The 27,514-nt window shown below is 57.2% G+C and overlaps 1 protein-coding gene across 1 annotated transcript in view; it reads left to right on the plus strand.

Moving 5' to 3' along the window:
- Nucleotides 1-11,770: 11,770 nt before the first annotated feature.
- LOC307179074 (uncharacterized protein C16orf74 homolog) overlaps nt 11,771-27,514 on the plus strand; it is a gene marked incomplete at its 5' end in the record, with an annotated part of 30,881 nt that continues 15,137 nt past the window's right edge. The window contains 5 exons of the mRNA XM_079907847.1: nt 11,771-11,867; nt 11,962-12,142; nt 12,225-12,547; nt 13,853-13,909; nt 21,258-21,302. Of these exons, the coding sequence (XP_079763973.1) occupies nt 11,771-11,867; nt 11,962-12,142; nt 12,225-12,547; nt 13,853-13,909; nt 21,258-21,302 (703 nt within the window). The remainder of the gene's footprint in view (nt 11,868-11,961; nt 12,143-12,224; nt 12,548-13,852; nt 13,910-21,257; nt 21,303-27,514) is intronic.

Raw genomic sequence — 27,514 nt, forward strand, 5'->3', positions numbered from 1 at the left:
TCGGTTATTTACATGTCTGCACACCCCCACGCCCCGTCCGCCCCAAGGAGCAGTGACCCCGTTCAGCAGAAGGTTTGGGTGTTACTGTTTCTCGCACCTCTAGATCCCTGCTGCCTGATACGGCAGCCGGCAGCCATGTGTGTCTCCTGAGGACTTGAAGTGCAGCTGGGCCAAATCAAGATGCGCTCTGAGCGTAACATACATACCGGCTTTGGAAGAGTTAGCACGGAAGGAAAGCATGTAAACTATCTTGTTAATAATTTTTATATTGATGACATGTTGAAGTGATCATTTTTGGATAAATCAGGTTCAATGGAATATGCTCCTAAAATGAAAATCACTTGTTTTAACAAGGCTACTAGGAAATCATAAATGATAAATGGTACCTGTGGCTTGAAATAGATTTCTGTTAGATAGAAATAGCCCTAGACTTTACCAGGCTGGCACCCTGCGGCAGGTGCCTGGGGAAAGTTTGATGAATGAATGGGTGTGTGACCCGACGCTTTGAGAACAGAACTGTGGTGTATCTGAGCCCCCTCTGGCCCATCCCTGGTGTTCTCAGACTGTGCAGAGCGGCTGGTCCCTGACACCCTTCCCTTCCTCCCTTCTCCTCCTGCCCCAGGGGAGTGCGGGAGAGGCCGCAGGAGCCAGCCGCCTGTGCAGGGAACACTGGGTGTCTGCCAGGCTGACCTCCCCCTGAGCAGTGCCTCCCGGAAAGCCCCACGCTGACCAGGGCAACAACGTCCTGCAGAACGTCTCAGGCCCCTTCGGGGTCAGCCCCCTGCCAGCCACTGTGTGTGACGTCCGCCCCCTCCTGGCACCGTCCTGGGTACATTCATCCAAACCCCCTGGGAGGCCGAGACCACACTGAGGGTTGCAAGCCAGGACGCTGGCTGCCCAAGGCCTCCCGGAAGAAAGCAGAGCTGCACTCGGCCCCTGGGCATGGGGCCCGGGCCCGGCACACCAGGACACCCACTTTGATGCCTTGAGAAAGGTTAACTTTGAAGCTGCCTGTCTGGGTGGCTGAGCCGGCAGGACTTGAAGAAAGCGCTGTCAGGCTCTAGCCTGCACCGTTCCACGGAGTTACCCCCGGCAGGTGGGGAGCCCGGTCTGAATTGCCTGGGAATCCCCCGCTCTTTCCAAAGATGTGCAGAAACCTTACCCATTTGGAATCTTTGGGAAGAAGTCTAGTTGACTTAAGCTAAGGTTTCGGGTGACCGAATCTGACCCCTCAGGCACAATGCTTCCACATATTTTAATGGTTTTAGGTGGGAAGTATTTAACGATGGGGTTTATTCTGTACGAGCCTGGACGGAAGGGTGACCGGCGATGCCCTCAGGCTCTGTCGAGCAGGGAGGATTGTCCCTCCACGCAGTCCCCAGCGGCCACACTTCCTGGGTCTTCATTCTTCTTCCTGGTACCAGGCGCTTCACCAGTGTGTGCTCTAGCTCTGTCGGGGCACCCACCTCCTTCGTCATCCCTGACCCACTTTCCCCATGGCCCATCTACATCCCCTTTGAAATGCTTCTACTGAGCTGAGCTGGGAAAGCCAAGCTTATTCAAGCCCATGTAAAAGAAGGGCAAAGCTTTGGCCCAGGTCTTGCCTCTAACCCCTGGGTGGACTTTGGCACAGGGCCTTGGGGTGTGGATAGGGAGGTCCCCGGATGTGCCCTGAAATAAACGGCACTTACTGTCCTTATAAGGACATACTGGTTTATGAACAAGAATGTCTAGCAAAAGCAACAAATTCCCTACAGATCACAAGGTACCGATCTTTTTATCTTCAAGATGGTTCCAGGATGGGCTGCTGCCCTGAATCTGGCAAAATCAGAGTTAATTCCTCCATTCCTGCTGTCCCCACCACGTCTCTCTCGGCACAGATCCATGCCTACCCCTCCCCCACTTCTCAGGAACCCCTCCGTATCTCTCCACACCCACGAGCTCAACCCCAGCCCAGGCTGGGGCTCCACATCTGCTGTGGGAGGTCCCATCCCAGCGGCGGGAAGACTGATGAGAAATCCCACCCACACCCACCATTAAACACCTTTGGTTCTGGAACATTTTTAAAATAATTCTTTTAGTTTGGCATTTGAAATTATGTGGCTATAAGTAACTTATTAAATTTAACAAGCACAGTCAAGCACCCTCAGGAATGCTCGTGAAGGGCAACCTCGATTTGTCTTCAAAGAACTGAAACTTTGTGAAGACCAAATTTAACTCAGAAGAATGTTGCAGTGTCTTAAGTAAACTTTTATTAGCTTCTATCTTGCAGGTTTCTCTATACTTTAAAACCCATGGATTTTTTTTTTTTTTTTAACTTTTGGACTGAGTAATCCATTCTCCTGATTCAAGTTTCAAAAGGAGCTAAAGGGAAGGGAATGAAAAGTTCCCCCCCCACCAGCCTCTGCCCGGAGCCCCACTCCCTCCCCCCGCGGGCAGCCGAAGGAGCTGGATTCTGCAGAACCCTCCAGAGTCACCCCAGCAAACACGAACAAACAAACGCAGGGCCTTGTGTTCTCCTCCCTTTTCAGTGAGAGGACTGAACCCTTCTGCAACTTGTTTTTTTCCACTTGGAGATCTTTCCGCATCAGGACATGAAGAGCTTTCTTGCGGCTGCAATCTTGTTTCTGTTTATTGTTTTTTTGGGGGTTCCCCCCCCCGCTCTGGAGCAATTTCCTGGGTCATAGAGAGCCCAGAGGGCCTGGTGCGCCCCCGCCCCCTGACTGCAGTCTCTCCCCGGCCCTCCAGCCCAGCCTCCCCTCCCTGCGACAGGCTGGAGCCAGCTTTCTGATCTACCCACCGCCTGCCGAAACCGTCTCCAGGACCAGCTGCTACCAAACTCTGTGACCCCCGAGCCCGCGGGTCTGGCCTCCTCTGACCTCCAGGCGCGGCTCACGCCGCCCTCACCCTCTGGGCTCCGCTGCCCGGCCTCCCGAGGGACTCAAGGCAGGGCTGCCCTGCTGTCACTTCCATCCTATCACCTTGCCTCAGGGACGCCTTTTTGCTTGTCCCTGAACCCTGCCATCTGCCCCTGTGCCCCTGAACTTTGCCCCCGTGACCCCCCAACATGCTTGTCTCCGCACATGTCAGGGCTCCCCTCCCCGCCCCCATGCTGCTCTTCTGTTCCCCAAGCTGCCGGCACCCAACAGAGCGCGAGTACCTGTGAGATGCTCCGTACCTAAGGAACTGAAGAAGGAATGGCTCCTCGTTCTTTTGCTCCGTCACAAGTGTGAGCTAGGAAACACGAGGCTCGGTCCCGCTGCCGACGTGAGCCCCTCCCTCGGGTCCCTGGGCCGCCAGCCCGCCTGCCCGCCAGCCCGCCAGCCCGGTCACGGTGCTCTCCAAGGTGCCGGGCCACGCCCCCCTCCTCTCCCTCCTCCCCCTCCTTCTTCTCCTTCTCGGGTCGCCTCTGCTTTTTGTCTTTCCTCCTCTGCCCACACCCTCCCACCCCTCATTTTTAGGACCCTCCCTTTGCCCTCCAGCTCCTCTCTGCAGGTGCTGCGGCCCCTCCACGAGGGTCCCGGGCTCCCCCTTCTCTGCTGCAGAGCCAGCCCTCAGGCTGGTGGTGAAGCTCGTCCACCTCGCTCTTTCCAAAAGCCCCGGAGCCCGAGAGACCTCTGCCTGGCAGCAGGCGGGGTCCCCTGGTCATTCCAGGGCCCAGTCCCTGCGGGACGTGCCTCTTCCCCCCTCGGCTCCTGTGGCCGTGCCCGCCCGGGAGGTGTTAACGTGGCAGCTGGGGCTGTCGTTGTTGTTGTCGCCGCATTGCAGCCTTCAGGAGGTGTAACTCACATACCACAAAATTCACCTGCTTCGCGTGCACGACTCAATCATTTTTAATAAGTCTACAGATCCCTCTGCCCACCGCAGTCTCTCCTCAGCCCCAGCCCCAGCCCTTGGCAACCACCCATGTTCTTTCTGTCTCCATACCTTTTGCCTGTCTGGACACTTCATATACATGGCATCATCCTCTGTGTGGCTTTTTGTGTCTGGCTTCCTGAACTGAGCATCACGGTTTTGAGGCGCATTCATGTCGGGAAATAGCGGTGCTTCCTGCCGTCTTACGGCTGAGTCATGTTCCATGGTGTGGGTGGACCACCATTCACTTCTCCGTACATGAGTTGACGGACAGCTGGATCGTTTGCACCTTCTGGTTCTTGTGAATAGTCCTGCTGTGAACATGTGTGTAGAAGTCTCTGTGTAGACATGTGTTTTCATTTCTCTTGGGTAGATACCTAGGAGTGGAATTGATAGATTGGTAACTAAACGTTTCACTTTCTGAGAATCTGCCAAGCTGGACTCCAAAGTGGCCGCATCACTTTACACTCCCAGCAGTAATTTAAGGGTTTCTCCACATTCTCACCAACATTTGGTATTTTCCTTTTATTTTTTTGATGAAAGTCATCCGGGTGCACATGAAGCGTCATCTCATTGTGATTTTGACTTGCAAACCCCTTAAGACTAATGACATTGTGCTTCTTTTCACGTGCTTCTTGACCGTTTGTAGATCTTCTTTGGTAAAATATCTATTGTAATCTTTAAAAAAGTTTTTTTAAATTTATGGTATCTTTTTTTTTTTTTTGCGGTACACGGGCCTCTCACTGTTGTGGCCTCTCCCGTTGCGGAGCACAGCCTCCGGACGCGCAGGCTCAGCGGCCATGGCTCACGGGCCCAGCCGCTCCGCGGCATGTGGGATCTTCCCGGACCGGGGCACGAACCCGCGTCCCCTGCATCGGCAGGCGGGCTCTCAACCACTGCGCCACCAGGGAAGCCCCTAAAAAATTTTTTTTAATTTAAATGTCAGTTGTTAATTGGGTTATTTGCCCTCTTGCTGTTGAGTTCTGAGAGTCCTTTATGTATTTAGTCCCGGATCGGGTGTATGATGTGCCAACGTATTCTCCCCGTCTGCAGCTTGGCTTTTCATTTCCTTAAAGGTGTCTTTTGAAGTTTTTAATTTTGATGAAGTGGCCATCGATATGTGTGACTGTCCCTCTATTGGTGGACGCTGCTTTGGCGCCAGGCATAGTGCAGAAACCACGCTCTGTCCTCACTAGCCCAAGACCCAGGGCAAGTGACAGCACCTCTCTGGGCATCAGTCACCTCATGTGCAAAAGGGGGACAAGGATAGTGCCCACCTCAGAAAGCTGTGCAAAGCTGTACTTAAAACAGTGCCTGGCGCCCAGTTAGCTCAAAACAACCCTTAACCATGGATTGTGGATCCTTCAGGGAATTTACATTCACTCTCACTTTGGATCCTTACCGCAGCCCTTGGAGCTGATGCTCCTTACTCCATTTTAGGGTGAAAAACAGACACTCAAACAGCTGAGTGACTTGCTGGAGGTCCCACAGACTGCGAGGGGCCACAGAGGTGTCACCCCAAGTGAGGGTTCCAGACCTGCTGCCTCGCCTCCCAATGGCTGACCCCCGGAGGCAAAGTGAGCCTCCCTCCCTGGACCCAGCAAGCCCAAGCAGAAGCTGTCCCCCGGGGACAGTAAACCAGCACGGGCCAGGCACCAGCCAGCAGGGGATGCAGAGACGAGGGACTCATCACCACTGCCCCAAGCCAAGCCTGTGCTCTGGGGGGAGACGAAGTGAGATTGGAGGGCCCCGGGCGGAGTTGGGAGCACTGAGGAGGGGCCAGACCCAGCCTGGGGTGTGGAAGGGGGCGTCTCAGCCTCTTCCGGGGTGGGGTTAAGCCCTGGGCCCCTTCTGACGGCCTGGCCTCCGGAGCTACAATGCAAGTCTGTGGCTCTCCGGTGATGCTTTCGGGCAGACAGGCCTGCAGACTGGGGTGGCCCCGCCCCCGCCTACCCTTCACCTGGGACCTGTCTCCCCAGGACCTGCGTTGCTTTTCTAACTTCAGGAATTTTCAAACTTGCATGTGGAGAGGAGACAGCACAACCAGTCCCCACATACCCATCACCCGGATCCAACACTGGCCTTTCCAGGGCCATTCTCGTCTGATCTCCCATCCTCTGAATAAATTCCAGGCATCATATCATTGCATCCCCAAATCCTGCAGTACAAGTGCAGACACACACATGCACACAAGGGTTTCCCCAGAAAGAGAGGAACTACCTGCCGCCCACTCCGTACTGGTGGGTCCTGGTGAGAGAGGCCGGCCCTGCCCCTTTGCAGCCAGACGTCCTCAGTCCAGGCCGTTTCACCTCTCTGAGCCCCAGTTTCCTCATCTGTACAATGGGATACCAGTGCCTACTGCCTGGCAAGATGGCTGTGGAGATTAGCCAAGACTGCAGACTGTCTGTGGGTGCACAGGTGGACAGCAGAACAGTAACAGCACAGCGGAGAAGGCTAACCCCAACGTCAGGATGGGAGGGAGGGGAGAGAATGGGATGGGGAGTGACACGCAGATCTTCAAATACCTGCAACAACGAATTCTTAGGGGGAAAAAACCTCAAGCAAAGGTAGCAAGTTATAGGTGTATACTTTCTCATACTCTCTGCTTTTTTGGACATTGGAACAGTTCATAAATCTAACTGCAGCAAATTAAAGCTGCAGTTAGATCACGTCTCTGCTTGACACTTAGTAGGAGCCTGGCTCAGCGACCTATCGCTCTGTAACAAACATCCCCAAACGGAAGACAGCAGTAACTTAAAACAGCCGCCATTGTATATTTTCTCCCAACTCTGTGGGTTGCCTGGGCTCGGCCGGGTGGTTCTTGGGCATCTCATGGCACCGGCTGGGGCTGCTGTCACCTGGTGGGGACTTGCCTGGGCTGGATGTCCAACCTGGCTCACACACATGGCGGGTGTGGGGGACTGGGCGTCAGCTGGGGGCTCAGCCGGAGCTCTGACAGGCAGTCTACACCCGCGCTCTCCCTGTGGCTTGGGCGTCTCAGCATGGCGATGGGGTTCTCAGAGGGAGCCTTCCCGAGTGCAAATCTTCCCAGATGGAGAAAGCAGAAGCCCCCGGGTCTCCGTAGGGCTTAGTCCCGGAAAAGGCACATCATTGCTTCTCTTGCATTCTGTTGGCCGTGCAGTCTCAGGGCCATAGAGTCAAGGAGGGGAAATAAATATCACCTTTCAGTGGGGGAGGGAGGAGAATTTGCAGCCTGCAGCCGTCTTTAACCTACCACTATGATCAACAAATGATTGTTGAATATGAAACTGAATTTCACAGACGTGCCTCAAATAGGGAATTAGCTGCAGGTGAGGCCTGGGGGATTGTGAATGGACCGATCTCCCCCCTCCCCGCCCACCAGCCCTGCTCCCCACCCTCCTCGACAGCTTGTGGAGTCCCTCTGGGCCCGAAATCCTCCAATGCCACGTGTGACTGGGTAGCGCTCTCTGGGCGTGGGGAGGTCATGCTGTGGTGACCAGGAAGGCCCAGCTTCTCAGACCCTTGCACGGTCTGCTGGCAGTCCAGTGGGTGCAGGACACCCACTCTCCCACGCTGCTGCCTCGGCTGGGGGCTCCCAAGCACCCCTATTCACAGGCGTCCTGGGCTGGGATGGTCTTTAGCCAGCAACGGCCCCTGCTGAGCCTTGGGCCTACCCTGATATCCTTCCAGGCTGAGAAAATGTCCGGGGCGAGCACTGTCGTCTCAGCCCTGCCCCTCCCCTCGGCTCCCTCTGGTCCCCTCCCTGGTGTGGCTCCAGTGCCGCCTGGCCTCCACCGCTGTCGTCATCCACGCTGCCCCTTGCTGGCAACTAGAAGGGGCACAGGTGGGCGGGGCTGTGCAGACAGAACTGCCTCCTCCCTGTTCTGGGCTGGGCAACCTTACAGCCGCTCCCTCCCCAGCAGCTGCCCCGGGCAGCTCCCCTGGCTTGGCATTCAAGCAGATGGTTCCCTTTGGGAATGGGCTGTCCACCTGCTGCTCTCCTTGCGATGCGCCTGGTCCTGCGGTCCCCGGAAACCTTCCGAGGACTTGCCGTTCTTTATTGGTTTGTTCAAACCCCCAGTGCGTTCCACATGTGTGTCCGGAGTGCCTGCCCTGTGCTCGGCCCTGCGCCCCAGGCCGAGGCTGTGAGGCCAGTGCTGCGGACCTGGTCCCTGTCCTCCGGGCTGTCCTCCGGGGGTTTCCCTGCTAGTGAGACCCAGACCTTCAGTCATCGCATTGATGAACCCACGGCAGCCTGCGGTCTGCCAGGCAAAGGGACACTTGCCTAGATCCGTGAAAGCGGTGGGGGGGAGCTAACTGGACAAGGGCAGGGGGGAAGCACATCTCAGGAGGAGGAGCTGTCCTACAAACATGGTCCTTTTTTGCCCTCCATGGGCCATGCCCTGGACCCAGAACCATCACAGCAAGCGTTTCCTCCTGTTACTCACACGGGACCTGGCTCCCTTTGGGGGCTTCTCAAAGGCCACCTTCTGCGAGTTCTCGTCCACCTCGTCTAAAGCTTTAGCTCCTCTGTTTTATTTTCCCTCCTTAGCACTTAGACTCTGACATCCATAGGGGACAGGGACTGTCTCGTTCACTCCCTGTATCCTCAGAGCCTGGAACTGTTTCTGACACATGGCAGGTGCTCAGTGCACGTTGGAATCCTTGTAGAATCATGCACAGGAAGTGGGTCCCCAAGGGGAGGAGAGGGTGGAATTGCTCTAATTACCCTTCTCCTGCGTCCCCTGCAGACCAAGGGGCTGAGAAGGGAGGGCTTTGGGGGACAAGCATCAGGGTCCCAACTTCCCAAATCACCACCCCGCGGGAGCCACGCCTGAGGAATCCCCGCCTCTAGCACCTGCCTTTTCCCAAAGCTCCGGGGGATTCTGATCACAGACAGCTGTGGGCTGCTGCCTTGATCTCCAGGGTCTGTGGGTTCAAGGCTGACCCCTCCTCTTCAGTCACTGCAGCCGCTTCCAGGTGCGCGGTGCAAGGTAAGCCCACTGAGCTGAACTCTCCTCCAGAGCCCGTGGGGTCCCCACCACCAGCTTCCTCTACCCCCCCACCCCAAAACAGGACCAACTTCCTGGGCACCTCACCTGGCTGCCAGGAAGACGGTGTCCAAGTGGGCGCTCTCTTTAAAAAGAAAACCCACTTTATTTCGGAAAATTTCAAACACATACAAAAGTAAAGAGAATAGTATAATAAGCCTCCACGTACCCACCACTTAACTTCAACTATTAGCAACATTTGCCATTGTTTTCACCTCCCTCTACCCCTCCCACCCTCACTCTGCCACCTTTTTATTTTCCATGTCTTTTAAAGCAAACCTCATCTTCATACTAATTCACTCATAAATACTTTTCCACATGGATCACTAACAGATAAGGGCTTTAGAAAACACAGTGATATCACTATCACAACTATTAACATTAGTAGTAATTTCTTTTTTAAAATTATTTATTTAATTGGCTGCATCGGATCCCAGTTGCGGCGCTCGAGATCTTCTTAGTTGTGGCGTGCGAACTCCCAGTCGCGGCATGCATGTGGGATGTAGCTCCCCGATCAGGGATCGAACCCAGGCCCCCTGCCCTGGGAGTATGGTGTCCTATCCACTGGACCACCAGGGAAGTCCCAGTAATTTCTTTTTTTTTTTTTTTTTTTTTGTGGTGCACGGGCCTCTCACTGTTGTGGCCTCTCCTTTTGCGGAGCACAGGCTCCGGACGCGCAGGCTCAGCGGCCATGGCTCATGGGCCCAGCTGCTCTGCGGCATGTGGGATCCTCCCGGACCGGGGCACGAACCCGCGTGCCCTGCATCGGCAGGCGGACTCTCAACCACCGCGCCACCAGGGAAGTCCCAGTAATTTCTTAATATGATCTAATACCCAGACTATGTTTAATTTTCTAGTATCTCACAAATATCTTTTTCTGGTTGGTTTGTTCAAATCAGGACCCGTCCAGACCGCACAGATTTGCGTTAGGTAGGTCTGTGCCTGAAGTCTCTATCCTTCCAAGTGGGCTCTGACCCTCAGATCGAGGTTCTCCGTGGTATCAGCCGATTAACGTACGTGGGAGTTTTTACGGAACAAACACCTATACCTTGGCCCTAACTGGACCAATTAGGTCAGGGTCCCTGGGGTGAACCCTAGCCTGGGTGTTTGCTTCATTCATTTGTATTTATTTACTGGTTGAGCGCCACCCTCGGGGATCCTGGCATGCTGCCAGGGCTGGAACCCACTGGAATACTCTCAGGGGTTCTCAAGGCACTAGCAGTCGTGCCCCCCAGGGTGTCCCCTGGCAACCTCTGGGGAGGTGTTTGGTTGTCACCACTTGGGGAGGGAGCTATGCTACTGACCTTTAGTGGGTAGAAGCCAGGGATGCTGCCCAGGGCAGCCCCCCAATGGCTACAGCGCCCAGGGCAGCCCCCCAATGGCAGATCTAATTATCCAGCCCCTACGTCCAAGTGCTGACATTGAGAATTCCTGAGCCTGGGGCACAAACCCCGCTGTTCTCAGGCCTCCTGAGGGAGGAGGCAAACTAAACTGGATTCTTTCCATTCCTTATCTCAACCCCATACACTCCACGAAACGCATCCGCCTGGACCTCCTCACATTAGCCCTGCATCCCCTCCCCCAGTGCTGAGCCTGGCCGCTCCTCTCTCTGCTCCTCTCTCTGCTTGGGGCAGCAGAGCAGGGCACAGGTTGGAACGCACCACTCAGCGGCGGGATGACCTGTGGCCTCCCTCTGCTGCGGGCCCCACACCTGGGAAATGGAGAGAGCAGGGCTGTCCTGAGCAGGCGGTGACAGCAGGCCACGTGCCTAAGGAGCGCTCAGTCAGTGCCAGTTATGCTGTTCACTGCGGGCGGTACCCGGTGTCCGGCGCAGAATAGATGCTCAGAAAGTGCTTACAGAAATGAATGGTCTGTACACTAATATGCATAAAATAGATAACTAATAAGAACCTGCTGTATAAAAAAAAAAGAAATCAATGGGTCCCCATTTCTCCTTGTGGGAACTGGGGCCCAGAGACAGGCTGATGTCACAACCAGTGCCCAGCATTCGGCCTGCTCAGGGCTTCTCGGCCGGCAGAAGGGGCCTCGCTTCCGTGACAAGAATGTGGTTGGCTGTGCCCCCCGTCTCTGGAGGCCTCCCCACCCCTTTGTTGCCACCATCACAAGAGACGATGCGAAGCAGCCCTGCCCCACAGCTCCCTGGGGAGGAACCAGGGCACAGGACCCTCGCAGGCCACCTTCCCTCCCGAGGCGGAAGGCAGGGACGGGGACGGGTGGGGGGACATCCAGCCCCTAACCCTGCCCCCCACCTCTGTCCTTCTATTTGGAGGGGGGGACATGATACATTTCCTGCCTGTCCCTCTGGACTGGATACGCTCAGGGGAACCAAAAGATTGTAATACTTTAGGAATGACTCAAAAGGAGAACACGGCTAGGGCGCTGACTCTTATTTAGGAATGACTCAAAGGGAGAACATGGCTAGGGCGCTGACTCTTATTTCCTGCAACCCATGCTTCCCTGCATTCACAGAAGGGGTGTCATTGTCCTGCTCTGAGACTCAGTTTCCCTTTCGAAGCCTCCAGAAGGACACAGAGCATGGGGTGTGGGGATCTTGGGCTTGTAAGACGGAGCTGGCCGGACAGGCTTGTGACAATGACATGGGAAACACTTGCTAGGGGTTGGCTTTGTTCTTCCTGGCACGCTGGGTAGGTGCCTGCAGAGGTCTCCTCTCTGTGGGAGGCCTCCTGAGAAACCCACTTGGATAAAAGGCCTCTGCACCCACACCTCTGGGAACTGGGGAATGACTACCAGCTGGGCGTCCTCGGAAACCCGAAGGCGGCCCAGCGGCCAGGAGGCAAGCCCTAACACCCTCCAGCTGGGCCGCGCCCCCTGGTTCACCCCCAGAAGTGGGGTGCAAAAGCATGTGTGGCGAGCCAAAGGGCCAGACGCTGACACCGGGGAAGCTGCCCTCTGATCACGAGGGCCATCTGAAGCCCCACAGGCCAGCGACTAGCCGGGGTGGGGGGAGGGTGCGTACCGTCAACGTGTCCCCAGGGCCCAGGGTGGGGGTGGCGAAATGCTGGAGCCCCACACTTCCCCCCTCCCCCTCAAGCACAGGCGTCCGGTGTGGAGGGAACCCCGAGGCTCAACTTCCACCACCCAGGGCTGGGGGGGCACAGCCGCAGGGGAGCCGGCACCCAGCCTCGGAAGGGGCGCGCGGCCGACAGCGTCCCCCGGGCCGCGGCCCAGACCTTCCCCGGGTTCCCCGCCTTCGACCTCACCCTCGGGCCGGGGCGAGAGGAAACTAAGGAGGGCAGGGGAGTCCGCGAGGCCGGAGGCGCCGGCGCCCGGCGCACCCCTGGCCCGCTCCCTAAGGAGGCGGCGGGCGGTACCCGCTCTGCCCCCGCGCCGGGCCGGTGAGATCCGGCGCCCGCGGGCGAGGCGGGGCCGCCGTCAGCACCGCCCTCGGGGGCCAGGGAGGGGGCGGTGGGAGGCGTGCGCGCGGCGGCGGCGGCGGCGGCGGCGGTGGCGGCTGCCCCGAGCGCCGGCCGGGGCGGAGCGGGGCTCCAGCGCGCTACCCGGCCCGGGCCAGGAGCTCCGCTGCTCTCTCTTGAAGGCTTGTCGCCGCGGCCCCTCGAGCCCGGCCGCCGCCGCCAGCGGCGCCGGGGCGGGCCCCACAGTGAGCCCACCAGGAAGCGGTGAGTGCCCTGCGCCGCGCTCCCCGGTGCCTGGCACGGCGCTGCCCACCCCACCCTTCTAGAAGACGCCGCTCTTCCCGAGAGCCGCAGCCCCGCCGAGCAGCGTCCACGCCCCGCCAGCCCCCGCGGCGGGAGTGGCGTCCCTGGGGCGGGCGGGGGCCCCGGGGGGCGGCGGGGGACCCCCGCGGGCTCGGGCGTGCCCCTCCAACTTCTTGCAGACTTTTCTGCGGATACGCGGGTTTGGGGAGAGTTGGGCCTCCTCCGGCCGTGTTGCAGCTTAAGACTGGGCGGGTCGGGGGAGGGGTGTGTCCCCGCGCGTGGAAGCCTCCGGCCCCCCACTCCCCACCTGCCACTCCGCGCTGTCACGAGCTCCTGGGGGACGGACCAGACCGCCACTCCTGAAAGCTGGAAAGGAGCCCGGCGGGGGGTGGGGGCAGGAGGCCTCGAGAGGAACCATTTCCCCTCTATCGAGTATTTCAGAATATATTATTTATGAACCGCCTCACTTAGGGGCCCCCTTCGCTCCCAGAGCATCAAAGCAGGTTTGCAATCTCGAAGGGAGATTTGAGTGTGAACGCACTCGCGACTCTCCCGGCCTGCTGAGCTCAGCGGACCTGGGGGGAGGCACTCCTTACAAAGGTTGACCTGTAGCCCGGCGTGGCCAGCCTGGTGGGCGGGGTCAGGGCGGCTGGGACCTCTCTCAGACTGCTCCCCGGCTCAGAAAAGTCTGTGCAGGCTGAGCCTCCTTGTCTCACTGAGGATGGGGGTGGGGGACGAGGAGGTGAAGGCAGCCCGGTGGAAACGCTTCTGTGATTGTGCAGCCTTTGTGAAAAAACACCCCATCTTACAGATGAGGAAACTGAGGCTCGGACTGGCCCACCTGGATTGGCAGGCTCCAGGGTTTCCTGCACAGCCCCCAGGGGCGCTTGGGGAGCCCTTGTCCCAGGCCAGGTTAACTCCAGAAAGCACCGTGTTACCTGTCCAGGCCACACCCACCTTGGGTTCTGTGTCCCCACCCTGGATGGGAGGGAGGCCATGTATTTATGGAAAGACTTAATCCCTCTGCCCGCCCCAAGGAGGCTGAAACCTCCACCAGGCTAATCTCCTCTCCCTGGAAGCCTTTCTCTTGGCCAGTGGGGTGCCCTCCGTGGGCCCTGAGGTTGAGAACACCTGTGGACTTCCCCTCGGTGGCCACGGAAAGACAGCGGTGCTATTTCATGTTTATTGAGCACTGAATGATGGTAGCCATCACCTGCGTTTTCTGTGTTCATTCTCTGACCTAATGCTGTTATCTCCATTTTACAGATGAGGACGCAGAGGCTTGTAACGGTAAAGTGACTGATCCAAGGTCACGCGCGGGCGGTAAGTGGCAAGGCCGGGCCGTGGACCCCCAGCCCTCACGGCGTAGGACCACCAGGTACAAGCCTTCCCCCATGAAAATACTGTTAATGTATAATATACACACAGTAACGTGTAGACATGAAAAGTGTACACCCAGATCAAGAACCAGAAATTCCACAGGAACCCACTCGTACCCCATGGAGCCGCAGTCTCCCCTGGGAGCCGTGGGTGGTTCTGTGTGTACCACAGGCAGTGCCACATTGTAGGTACTTTTTATTTGGTGCAAAGAACACAATAGTTTACTTTTCTCTTTGCCCTGCAAACCTGCAGGGAGTGATTAGGAGTTTGTGACTCCTAACTTCAAGGTTGCTGTAAAAACAATGACATGTTTTCTACTTAACCCATGATGAATTAACCATTAGCCTAACTTCTAGTACAATACCCCTTATTTTGAAACATTTTTATTGATGTATAACGTAGGGAAAGTTGCACAGATCCTAAGTGTTGAGTTTAATCTCCCAGAGGCCCCGAGGTGGCAGTGGGCTAGTATTGTGCTCAGACTTACATGGGCAGTCAGCGGAAGGCCACGGCTAGACCCCAGGTGGCCCAAGACCCTGCCGGGTGACAGCGAAGCGGGTGGGGATTTTGCTGGGCACCTTGCCCCCGCCCCCAGGCCCATCCTCTTTCGCTTCCCGTCGGCAAGCAGCTGTGGGCCAGGCCTCCTGCAGGTGTGTGGGCTAAAGCCAGGGAGAGGCTCGTGTTTGCACTCTGTGTACCAGGATGGGAAGCATGTTAACGCTCGTAGAATCTGTTCCCAGCACAGTCCCTTTGGCTGGTGTTGCAGGAATTCTAATCCTGTTGCAAAAGGAAAGTGCATTTTTTAAAAAAGGAAGAAAACCAAGATGTGTCGCGTACCTGCTGGGAGCCCTGACTGGCCAGTCTGTTAGTACGTCTCCCCTGTGTTTGCAGTAAGGAAACAGGCACGGAGAGCTTACCCAGACTCCCCCAGCTGGGAGGGGAACCTGACTCCATCTGCTCTGGTGGGTCCACCCACCTAGGCAAAGGGTCACATTCCTCAGCTATGATTCTTCACACCTGGCCTCTCCTTGGTCCTCAAGTGAGATCTTGGTTCGGGGTGTGAGGCCCTGTGCCTGGGCTGAGTCATGACCTCCACAGAGCTACTCTGATTTCATCTGGGAGCTTGACTCCCCAGAGACCAAGTTCAGGCTTCTAGCCCGACGCTGCCTTTCACTGACTTTCCCTTTCTACATGGCCTCATCTGGGAAACCCAGGTGACAGCCTTTGTGTAGGGTTGCCAGGTTTAGCAAATTAAATGCCCAGTTCGATGTGAATGGCAGATAAATGATAGATGATGATTAGTGGGGGTATGGCCCATGCAGTAGTCGGGCATCCTGTATTTTATTTGACCAGTTTCAGTTCCAGATCTGCAGGATTCATGCCGGGAGGGGTTTTATTTCATCCTCTACAGCCCAACCTCCATGAGCCACCAAAGCAGAAACTGAAGGGAATCAGCCGACCTTGGCCAGAATTCTACAAGCAGGGTGCCTTCGGCCCTGGGGTGGTTCTTGTGTCTCCGGTACACAGTGCTACATCTTCTTTACTTTTTACTCTGTGCAGAGGACACATTTGTTGACTGTTCTCTTCGTATTGCAAACCTGCAGGGGGTGAGCTGGCCAGCACTCACGGCTGCGAGCTGGTCGTTTGTGGCCCTTACCTGCAAGGCGGCTATAAAGACAGCAACGGACACCTTGGCCAGGTGTGTCCTTTCCCCATGGCTTTAGAGAGGCCGTGTGGGGTGCAAAGCAGCAGATATCCCGTCTATCTCTCCACCTCTCAGGGGAGGGGCAGACCCCCTGCAGAAGAACGTAAGTTTTTATCACTCGCTGCCCATCCCTGTCACCAGAGAGGATCCTGTCGTGGCCATTTGGCGGTAGGGAGATTTTTATGCCTGGGTGCGAGAAAGAACCTGTTCTAACTCAGGCTGTTGTGTAGATAAGTAACAACCTGATATTTTGAATGGAACATAAACAGACCCCGATTCAATATGAAAGGGAGGTTTTTCACACTCCTGCGAATGTGTGAAAAGAGAGAACATTTATACCTAAACTAGCAATTCTCTTGGGTCCGACTGCTTCCCTACCATCGTGCCAAGCTAAGGGGGCCCCCTCTCGTGAAATCTTTCCTTTCCGCCCATTAAATCTTTATTTTCTAATGACAAAAATGTGTATCTTTGTAACAAATTCAGACGGTGTAGACCTCCGCGAGTAGAATGATAGACACTTAAGCGGTGTGGCGAGATCAGCCGGGCTAGGGGCTGCGGTGTGGCGAGATCAGCCGGGCTAGGGGCTGCGGTGTGGCGAGATCAGCTGGGCTAGGGGCTGCGGTGTGGCGAGATCAGCCGGGCTAGGGGCTGCGGCTCCCTGGCCGCTTGACCGCTTGGAGCTCCGTTCCCTCCTGTGTACATGGGGGATGGGCATGATGTTATCTCGTGGGGTGTTGTCAGGGTTAGGAACTCTTGTAATGGGCTCGGCCTCTTGAAAGCATTAGCCTGACACCTGTCAGCTGTGATGGTGGCGTTTGGGGGGATATAGCCCCACTCCCCACGGTTAGGTGTCGGTGTGGCTACCGTTTGGACAGATGAAGCATCAGGCTTGCCTTCCTCATCGCCAGACATCCCGTCCCATCCCACGTATGGGGGTGTCTCCCACAAAAGTATCTTCCATCTCTGCAGGGGGCTGCCCCCCAGCCCACTCACGAAGGGAGCAGAGTGGGTGCGGCTCTGCCCACAGTCCTGCATAAATCACCCTGGGGCACGATTCCTTCTGCTCCACAGGCCACACCTCGGAATCCGGGACCACGTGGCAGGGTGCCCCTGGTTCTGTTCCCACACAGCACCCTCAGAGGGTGCTGAATGGTGACATGATGACATGTATGCTTGACAGTGAGGTGATGATGACGGTGACACCTGTCCCAGGCCCTGTCCTGGAGGCTGGGCCCGGATGCCTGATGAGGACACAGAGCCTGGGAGGCAGAGCATCAGCGTCTCAGGCTCAGAGAGGGAAATGACTGGCCTAAGGTCACACAGCTTGCACAGACTCCCAGTTCCTCTCAGCCACTCCCACCTTCCTTCTGCCCCTCTGGGGCGTTACAGCAATGTGCACTGGGATAAGAAAAGTCGGCTAGTGAAAACTCCGTTTGGGAGTTCTAGAAACCAGAAATAGAATCACTACACGTAGACAAGACCTCTTGATGCAACATTTACCTGACCCTGGCACGGCTTCCTGTCCCCCAGTGTCCCCTGAATCCAGGCTGCCAGGTCCTCTCCCTCCTGCTTTCTTCTTTCTTTCCCTGAGTGCTTTGAGATAGACATTTATGTATCTATTTATCTATTTTTGGCTGCGTTGGGTCTTCGTTGCTGCACGCAGGCTTTCTCTAGTTGCGGTGAGCGGGGGCTGCTCTTCGTTGCGGTGCGCGGGCTTCTCATTGCGGTGGCTTCTCGTTGCAGAGCGCGGGCTCTAGGCGCGTGGGCTTCAGTAGTTGTGGCACACGGGCTCAGTAGTTGTGGCTCGCGGGCTCTAGGGCGCAGGCTCAGTAGTTGTGGCGTACGGGCTTAGTTGCTTCGCAGCAGGTGGCATCTTCCCGGACCAGGGCTCGAACCCGTGTCCCCTGCACCGCAGGCGGATTCTTAACCACTGCGCCACCAGGGAAGCCTGCAGAGATAGGTATTTTTAAGGTCACAAGACAACTTTGGGGATAAAACCCGTCAATTCAGGACTATTTTCTGGGAGGAACAGTGTGACACAGCGCCTTCCCCCAGCCAGAGCTGCAGTCCCTGGCTGCCCCTCCAGCCACATCAGAGAAGTTGTAGGAAAGCCCGATCTGATGCTCCAGCTGCGGGGGCTGGGTAACTCTGGTTGAGCTGCACTCTGCTTTCCTTTCCTTTGTTGAATGCTTCTCTTGAAATAGTTTCAAGCTTGCAGACAACGTGCGGGAACAGGAGGTGCTACTGTGTATCCTTCACCGTTTGCCCACCGTTGCTTTATGGGCTTGAGGCCCGTTAAGATTTCTGGCCGAACTCTGTGAGTGAAGCTGCAGAAATGATGGCCCTGGAACCTGAACACTTCAGTGTGTGTTTCCTAAGAACAAGGACTGTCTCTTGCAAAACACAGCCCAATGATCAAAATCAGAAAACTCGACATTGGCCTCATACCGTCACCTCCTAGGCAGTTGTCTTTCTTTTGACCATTTTATTACTTTTCAGACAGACACAAAAGTATGTCACGAACTCCCATGTCCCAGCTTCAACAGCAAATGGCGTCCCCAGCCCCCCCCACAGCACAGCCGCTGTTTTTCTGTTGTATTTGACAGCAAAGTCCTGACATCACTTTATCAATGAGGACTTCAGCGCGAATCACTGTTTTATAAACCCTGCACTGGGATGTGTTGTAAACTCTATTGGATGGGTTGTGACCAGCACTTAGCTGAGACAGAATGGAAGAGCCATAGACTGTGGAATCAGAGTGCTGCGCACAGCGTCTGTACAGTTGTGATGTTAAGTGTGCCTAGCAGGGGTCCCGACCTCAGGGGCAGACCGCTGGGCAGGAGACCCAGCTTGGGGGAGAGTGGTGGGGTGGGCAGAGACGACGGAGGTAAGCTCTGCGGTTGGCTTGAAATTCCGGGCCCACCATCTGCTCCCCGTACGACCTTTTTGCAGGTTAACTAATAACCTCTTGGTGCCTCAGTTTCCCCATTGGCAAAGTGAGGGTAGGAACGGTCCCAATCTCACCGGGCTGTTGTGAGCCTTGACTGACTGTGAATCTCTGTCAAGTTTCTCTGGAGGGTGCTGGGCACAGAGCGGATGCTCAGAAAGGTGCCCAGTGTTCCCATAGGTCTGCTCTGGGGCTCTCTCTCCTCCAGCCCCAGTCCCCCTTTCTCCTAAGGAAGGATGCATTCTCCCTGGCATCTCATCTTGCACACTAGAGTGCCCCCACTGCCCCTCACCCCGGGAGCTTTTGAAAATCCCAGTGCCAGGCCACACCGCAGGCCAATTACCAGGAATCTCTGGGGGAGGGACCCAGGCCTCTGTGTTTTTGGAAAGCGCCTGGCGACCGACTCTCACCTGCTCAGAACATCACCTGGTTCTTGCTGGGATGCAGCTCCTGAGCGTGCGGGCGGGCGGGGTCTGAGAGCCTACGCTTTTCACAGCCTCCCCGTGGGGGTGCTGGAGCTGCCGACCCGACCTGACCTGACCTGACCGGGAGCAGCTCTGAGCGGTGCGGCCCTGGAGAAGAGGCTCCAGTGGGAAAACACCACCTCCCTCCCCTCCATCACTGTCAGAAATAACGGCAGCCCACGCTTCTGGGACCTTTGCTGTGCGCCGCGCGGAGCAAAGCCCTTTCGCAGTCGCCCCCTCCCGACACCCATTTGACACCATTGCACGCACATCAGCCCCGTTTTACAGATAAGGAGAGTGAAGGCTTGGCAGGTTGAGAAACCTGCCTGCGGTCACATGGCTGAGCCAGGCTCGGGTCCCAGCCAGGGAAACGTTTCCCTTAGCACACAGCTGCCCTGAATCTGTTCCCCAAGGTGTCCGTCTGTCCACCCTCCCTTTCTCTCCCTCTCTCCCTCCCCCTCCCCCTCCCCCTTCCCTCCCGCCTAGTCCCCCAGTCCATCCCCTAGTGGACGTCTCCTGTCCACCTCCTACCGGCCCACAAGTTCAACCTGGCTAAATTGAAGCCTTTATCTCGGCCCCTCCTGCAGACCGAGCCCTCTCACAAGCCTGAGCCTGTGCGTCACCCCAACTTCCAGCTGCTTCCCCCTCCGTACCCTCACTGCCCCGCTGTCTTCACCACTCAGGCTCCACAGTTTCTGGCCCAGAGCCGAGCTGCTCTGACCTCGAGGGGCCTTGTTAAAATGCTGATTCTGGCTCAGTGCATCCAGGTAGAGCTGAGATGCTGCGTTGTTAACAAGCTCTTGGTGCCGGGGCTGCTGGTAGCGAGGGCCTGGGGGGAGGAGACGGGCCTGCACAGCCCCCTAGAATGTGGAGGCTCCTAGGAGCGCTCAGAAGAACCTCTGAACTGTGTAACCAGCCTCCAGAGACCCCACGGTCCGGCTCAGCTTTGGCCCTTCTGTGGCCTGTACCTGCCCGCCCCCCCCACCCCCACCCTCTGTTTCCTCCCGTGGGCCACGCCCCTCTTGTCCTCTGGGCCGTGGCGCATTCTGTCCCTGCAACACACCTCTGTTGCTGCCAGTTTGCCTACATTGAGGTGCGGGGTCCCATGTGGCCTTGAATCCACTTGTGTTGGGTCTTCTGAGACCAGATGCCAGGATGGGAAATGGGCAAGAAATGTATCAATAAGGGAAATAGGGAAGGGGGCTGGGAGGTCTGAGCCCAAGGAATAGCGAAGCGGGGCAGAGTAAGCAAGGAGGGGCTGGGGTGAATCCAGGGACAGCTGGCAAAGCCAGAGGTGGCCGTCAGGGGCGCCTGCCTTGGGTCTCGGCCTCGTGCAGGACAAAGAGACGACGGGCTTGCGAGCACGAGGGCCCATCAGAGATGTGTGGGCGCTGCTCGCGGCCACCCCCAGCCGCTGCCAGCCTAGCACACAGGTGCCCTGGGAGGCAAGGGATCCCCGACTTCACCCTCTCAGAGAGCCTGCAAGAGCCTCACAGACCCCTGTGGGCGGCCAGGGGTCAGGGCAGTAGCAGCTTGGAATCCCAGCTCCACTCCTTCTAGTAAGCTGAGCGGCCTCAGGCAGCTGCTGACACCTCTCTGAGCCTCGATTTCCACATCCGTAAAACGGGAGCAGTGATAGCACCTCCCAGGGGCGCACCCGAGGCTTGAGTGTCGAGCCGCTGCCTCTGTTCACCCATCAACTAGTCGGAATGCTTAGGACCATCCCCTTGCAGGGAGATCGTGGGAACGGGCTGGCAAATTTTAACACTGGGGACTGGGGTCCCTTCATCTGTTAGATCTCTGAAGAATTTGCATTTTAGAAGAGGGGCAGCATTGTAACAAAAGGCACACCCATTTTGCGAGCTCAGGGCCCCCTTGTCCCCAAAGCCAGCCACGCTCTGCTGGTTCTGCCTCATCTGCCCGGGCCAGGCCTCACCGGCACCTTCACCGGCTCCTACGCCGCACTGGGCCTCCTCCGGTATATTTAGCTTTGAGGCGCCTGAAAGTTTTTTCCGCCAGCACACCCTGGGCTCTGAGCAAATGCAGCCCAGCTGTAGCGGGCAAGCGCCTCGGCCGCGGCTTCTCTCCGCTGCTACTTCCTGTTGTGCACCCATCAGGCCGGGGGCGGGGCCTGGACACGCGTGGCCGATACAAACAAGCCTCTCCTCTCCTCAGGCTGCAGAGGCACCGACATGGGGCTGAAGCTGACCTGCCTGAAAGGTAAGCGGGTGGCTCTCCCTCCAGCCCTTAAGGGGGGCGGGGCGGGGGAGGTGGGGGGAGGCAGGAGAGAGAGTGGACCCTGAGACCCCAGTGTTGCCGTCCCTGAGATGGAAGGTGCACGCCCAGTAAAGGAGCACCTGTGCGCAGTAGGCGCCGTGCGAGTGCGCTGAGCACTCCTCCAGGCCTTCCGCTTCCCTGGAGCTGAGTGATGGGGGAACGTCCCAGGGCCCCCCCTCGCTTTGGTTGGCCCCTCGGAGGGATGAATCCCAGGCTGTGCAGAGTCAGGGGGTAAGAGGTCCTGGAGGAAGGTGCCACGCCCGCACGGGGGTGTTTGCTGTCCACCCCGAGGGGCCTGTTATCACTGAGATAGGTGGTCCCACCTGCCGGCTGCCGGGGAAGGAGGGCTGGGAGAGGGGAAAGGCCAGCGGGGAGAAAGTTCTAGGACACTGAGTCATTGAGGGGTGATACGGGCGCCGGCGGAGGCAGCCCAGACCTCTGTCTCGTGCTCTGGACCCTTCGGACCAGCGTCTGGATGTCTCAAGGGCACCTCAGACCCACACGAAGCTCATTATGGGGTGACGAATGCTCCCCCCCCACGTCTCCCCAGCCTGAAATCTGGGAGTCGCCCTGGTGGCCCCTTGCCCACGTACAGCACGCCCACCAGCCCCTGACTCCCCTCCTGCCTGTCTCAGGCCTTTCCCCAGCTCCATCCTCTGGCACAGGAAGTCAGGAGGTATGGGAGGGGCCCCCCCAGGATGAGGGACCAGCCTTCAAGTCCTGCAGCTGGGATGAGTGAGCTCCGGTGAGCCTCTGGTTGGCCCTCGGAGGGAGGCAGGGCATCTTGACGGACAGCTCCTCCAAGACTGTGGGCCAGTGGGGAGCAGTGGTCCCCCTGGACGAGCAGGGGGAGGTGTTTGTCGCGTGGGCATCCGGGAGGGTTAGCTCCGAACGCTTGGCGCTCAAGGACCCTTTTCCCTTAGATTTTGCTGTGGGTCTCCCCAGTGCCGGGCACAGAGCAGGCGTTCAGGACAAGCGTTTTGTTTTGGTTTTCGATTGTGGTAAAATACGCATGAGATGAAATTTGCCATCTTACCCATTTTTAGGCACACAATTCATCGAGTACATTCACATTGTGTGCAACCATCACCCACCATCCGTCTCCAGAACTTCTCCGTCTTCTCCAACTGCAACTCGGTCCGCATTAAACCCTGACTCACCCTTCCCCTCCCCTAGCCCTGACCCCTACAGCCTACTTTCCGTGTCTGAATTTGCCCCCTCCGGGTGCCTCACATAAGTGGAATCCTACGGCCACTGTCCTTTTGTGTCTGGCGTAACTTCGCTCAGCATAACGGGGAAGCTTCGTCCATGTTGTAGCAGGTGTGTCAGAATAGCTTTCCTTTCCGTGGCTGAATAATATTCCGTGGTGTGTGTAGCCCACGTTTGGTTTATCCGTTTCTCCCTTGATGGAGACTGGGCTGCTTCCACACTTGGCTGTGTGTCAGGACATCTTTGACAAACCGAGGTCCTGGAGGGGCCTCTGGGGACCCCTTGCCTTCCAGCCCGAGGCTGGGGGTCGGCCAGGGGAGGAGACCCAGGAGCTACAGCTGCTGAGCATCCCTGGGAGAGCCCCCCACCTGCAGGACTGAAGCCCGGGCAGCAGGCCAGGTGCCCCTGGGCTGGGAGCTTTTCAAAGGGCCCCGACGGAGCTGGGTGCTGGGAGGGGTACGGGAGCTGGTGGCGCCCAGCGAGGGGCACTCATGCATCTTTCCTCACTGGCGCTCTGGAGCTGGCCCACCGCCTTCTCCCTCCCCCAGCCCCACCCCCCCAGCCTTGGTCTCTGGAGGTGACGAGGCCCACACAGGGTTAGGTGTGACTCAGGGCACAGGGGGTGGGGGGAGCGCAGAACCCCTCTCCCTGTGCTTCACCAGGATGACCCAGGCCCCCCAGCCCAGGAGCCCTGGGTCCTCTCCCTCTTGGAAACCTCTTTCTTACGGGGAACTGCAGAGGACTGGATGCCTGCGCCGGTGAAGTTCACGGTTATCCGTGTCCCTTCCCTCGCTGCCCACAGGTGTGCTTCCGCCTGGTTGTTGGTGCTGGGACGTGCAGTTGCGCACGGTCTTCTGTTTATATTTTATTTAATGTTGGTGCGAGTGCTGCGCGTCTCCAGCCAGTATCACTTTCACGATTCTTTAATGCCTGTGTATGTCCACTTCTGCCAAGGGTGGGTCTTGGGGTTGTTCCCAGCGTGTTGCTTTCGTGGATCATGTCATTTTGATCATCTTTGCTTTCTAACTTTTTAAAATTAGTATTTGTTTGAGGTAAATTCCAGAAATCAGAATGACCTGGTCAAGTAATATGGATAAATGGTGGCTTCTTCCTGGGGGCTTGGCCCAGGCAAGGCCCTTTTCTGTGCCTTCTGAGTGGGTCAAGTCATCCATCCCTCCTCCCACCACGAAGTGAGTACTTCTGGGATTCCCAGTTTCCAGGTGAGGAAGCTGAGGAACAGAGAGGTCATGCAGTTGCCCGGGGCCACACAGCTGGGACCCAGGTGGGATTGGAACCCAGGCGGGCTGTCCCTGAAGCCTAGCTTTAGCTTCCGCTGGTATGGCCTCTTCAGAGGAAAACATTTTAATTCAACACTTGAAGTGACCACTGTAGCTAGCGGCTTTATCCACACGCTCTCCTAAATCTCCACATTAACCCTAGAAGACGATGTTTTAGTTTCCTGGGGCCATTGTAACAAATTACCGCAAACTGGGGGGCTTAAAACCACAGAAATCTATTTTCTCACAGTTCTAGAGGCCAGAAGTGTGAAATCAGTGTCAGCAGGGCCGTGCTCCCTCCGGGGGCTCGAGGGGAGAATCCTTCCTGCCTCTTCTGGCTCCTGGGGGCTCCAGGCGTTCTTGGCTTGTGGCCGCATCCCTCCTGCGTCTGCCTCCGTCTTCACCCGGCCTCCTCCCCTGTGTTTCCCTGTGTCCTTTCTCTTAGAAAGATGTTGTTCTCCCCTTTGTCTTATGAAGACACCCATCTTTGGACTTAAAGCCAGTCTTAAATACAGGATGATTGCGTCACAAGATCCTTAAGTAATTACATCTGCAAAGACCTTATTTCCAAATAAGGTCATATTTTGAAGTTCTGGGTAGATGTGAATTTGGAGGGAACTCTACTCCGCCCACCACAAGTCACTTCACCTCTGAGCCTCCTGCGTGTGGGACAAGCACGTAGCTCTCTGTCTTATTTTTAGAACGTGCTCGTTGCCTGTCTGGCAATAAAGACTCAGCCCAAGGTGGGCGATCACGAGAGTGTGACATGGGAGACAGCAGCACAGCTGGGCCCAAGTCCTTTTGTTTCTGGTTCCAGAGGAGGGTGGGCACAGCGGGACGCTTTGAGTGGGGGCCTTGTGCTCAAGGGCCTGGCTGTAGCAGCTGTGACCCGTGGGGACGGTCCGCCGTCCAGAGAGCACCTCCCTCGCACTTTCTCACGTAAGGGCTGGCGTGTCTGTCCCCGTGATCCGGGCCCTGTTCGCTGAGCGTCTTCCCCCAGTTTGCTCATCTCGTCCTCACTACAGCTGGACAACGTAGGTAACATTATAGATGGGGAGACCGAGGCACAGGGACCGAGGCTGGAGGCCCCAGGGCCGGTCAGGAGGGGCTTGGCTCAGCAGGCGGTGGGGAGGGGGGAGTGCTTTTCCTGCTCTCTGAGCATGTCTGTCCCGGTCGGCCTCAGGTGGCACTGCCAGGAAACATGATGGGGCCGTGTGGCTCTCAGCGGGGCGTCCCCAACCTGAAGCCTGGACTTAACATCTTGCATTAGTGTGGTACATTCATTACAGTCAGTGAATCGATACAGATAACATTATTTTAACTAGAGTCCACGCTTTATCCTAATTTCCTAGTTTTTACTGAACATCCCTATTCTGTCCCCCGAGCCCATCTGGGACCCACCTTACGTTTAGTCATCACGTCTCCTTAGGCCCCTCTGGGCTGGGCCAGTGTCTCAGAAGTTCCTCGTCTTGGTGACCTTGACTGTCCTGAGGAGGACAGGTCGGGTGCTTTGAGGATGCCCCACTGTAGAGATTCGGCTGCTGTCGGGGCTTTTGTAGAGTCTCTTTTGTGGAGTATATGATCACGTTGGGTGGGGAGTGAGGAGGACACAGGTGCATTCCCCAGGACACTGGGCACTGGGGGCCCTGACTGCTCGGGCATCTTTCCCGGCTCCCTTCTGGGGCTCAGAGCCTCCGCTCCCCGTAATCCAGGTTTAGGTGGTTGGGAGGTGGCAGTTACGATGCCGAGTTTTCTGATTGGCGTTTGGAGGCCCGAGGCCAGCCCCGGACCACAGCAAAAGTGAGAGTCACCCCGCACTGCCCCATGCTAGTGCAAACACATGCTTCCAGCTGTCCCGCAGCGGGGTCCAGAGTTGGTCGAGAGATTGTTCATCACACAAACACTGATTGTGTCCCTACTGTGTGCCAACCCACAGCCGGGTGTACAGGGCTTCAGGGCTGAGCAAGGCGGCCACGGTCACTGACCCCCTGGAGCCCAGAAAGTAAGGAGGAGATGCACGTTACTTGGAACCGACGTCCGAGCACAAGCTGCTCTGTGCTAGGACAGAGAGCACCACCCAGCCCGGGGGTGGTACCGCTGAGGAAGCCGCACGCCTGGCGGAGCTGGCCTGCGAAAGAGTGGGACGGGACCGTGTCCCAGGCCACACGCAGTCCCCGGGCAAACGCCGGAAGCAGGAAGGTGTCAGAGGGATTGAAGGGGAATGGCGGGTGGGCAGACCGAGGACTGCTCTGGCCGGATGGGGCTGGAGGAAGCTGGGGTCTGGTCATCTTCGGGGACAGGAGCGCAACACAAGGGTAGGAGACAAAGGCATTCGTTTGGCTAATACATCTTGAGCAGTTTTCAGAACCGTGCTGGCTCCGTACTTTTAAAGGGAAGGTCACACAGTGGGATCCACCCCAAGGTAGAGAATGGCCAAGGCTCAATATCTTAATTTACTGAGGTTTAGTGTTCCCACCTGTGAAATGGGCCTGTGGAGGTCCTGGGGTGTCCCTAACCTCGCCACCCCTGCGCACCCTGGAACAGAGCCCGACACACAGCAGGTGCTCTCTCCCCCTGGAGGAGAGGCCCAGGCCAGAGCTGTGCTCCTGTGTGACTTTTCATTTGTTCGGCAAACGGTCCTTGAGTGCCTGCCACGTGCCGGGCACTGCACTGGGTCCAGGGACACGGCAGCGACAAGCACGGCTCCCCTGCCTCCACGTACAGGGGACAGAAATGAATGTGTGAACACGGGACCCGGGCTGGTAGACTTTGTGGTGAGAGCTGCAAAGGGAGTTGAACAAAGAGGTGCAATAGAGGGGCTTGAGGTAAGTGAAGACCTCTCTGTAGTGCCGACACTGGAGCCAGCCACGCAACGCAGGGAACAGTGTCTAGGCAGAGGGAACAGCAACAAAGGCCCTGAGACCGGAACAGGCTTGGTGAGCTGATGAGCAGCGAAGAGTCAAATGTGGTTGAAATTGGGGGCAGGGGCGGGGGCCAAGCAGGGGGAATGGAGGTCCCTGGGACAGGCACGGCCATGGGAGCTGAGCGTTGTATCAAGAATGTCTTTTCCGAGTAATTGGAGGCACTGGAATCACTGCAGAGCAGCGGTCTCATCCTCCACTGCATGCCAGGATCGCTCACGGCGCCTACAGGAGGGGGCAGCCCTGGTGCGCTGCCCAGCGCCGGGATTTAGTTTGGAAGAAGCTCCCCAGGTGATTGTCCTGTGCAGCCTGGGGTGAGAACCACTGTCTGGGGCCCGTGCCCTTGCTTTTCTGGTGGGCCTGGGGTATAGACTGACACCCAAAGGTGACAAGGGCCAGGCTAGCTTGACTGGGCTTCAGGGATGCAGGCTCCAATCCAGGGCTTGTTCTGGAACCTTCTGAACAGATCTCTGACCGGGAGAAGGGCTCGGGGGGCTAGGAGACCCCCAGCCTACTCAGAGGAGGGGTGGGCAGTCAAAGCCTGTTCTAAACGCTGAAGCAGATGGGGCTTAGTTGGGCCCCGCCCCTTCCCGGGGGAGAGCTGTCGGCCCTCCTGGCTCACGGCAGGGATTTATTAAACCCAGCACCTGCCTCCTTCCAAAGGAGGGAGGGAGGGCTCGCGGCTCGGTCCCTAACTGGGGCCCACCCGGGATTAACCTTTGTCTCCTCCTTATTCTCGGGGCTCCAC

This window comes from Stenella coeruleoalba (genome assembly GCF_951394435.1).
Source record: "Stenella coeruleoalba genome assembly, chromosome: 20".
Lineage (NCBI taxonomy): Eukaryota > Metazoa > Chordata > Mammalia > Artiodactyla > Delphinidae > Stenella > Stenella coeruleoalba.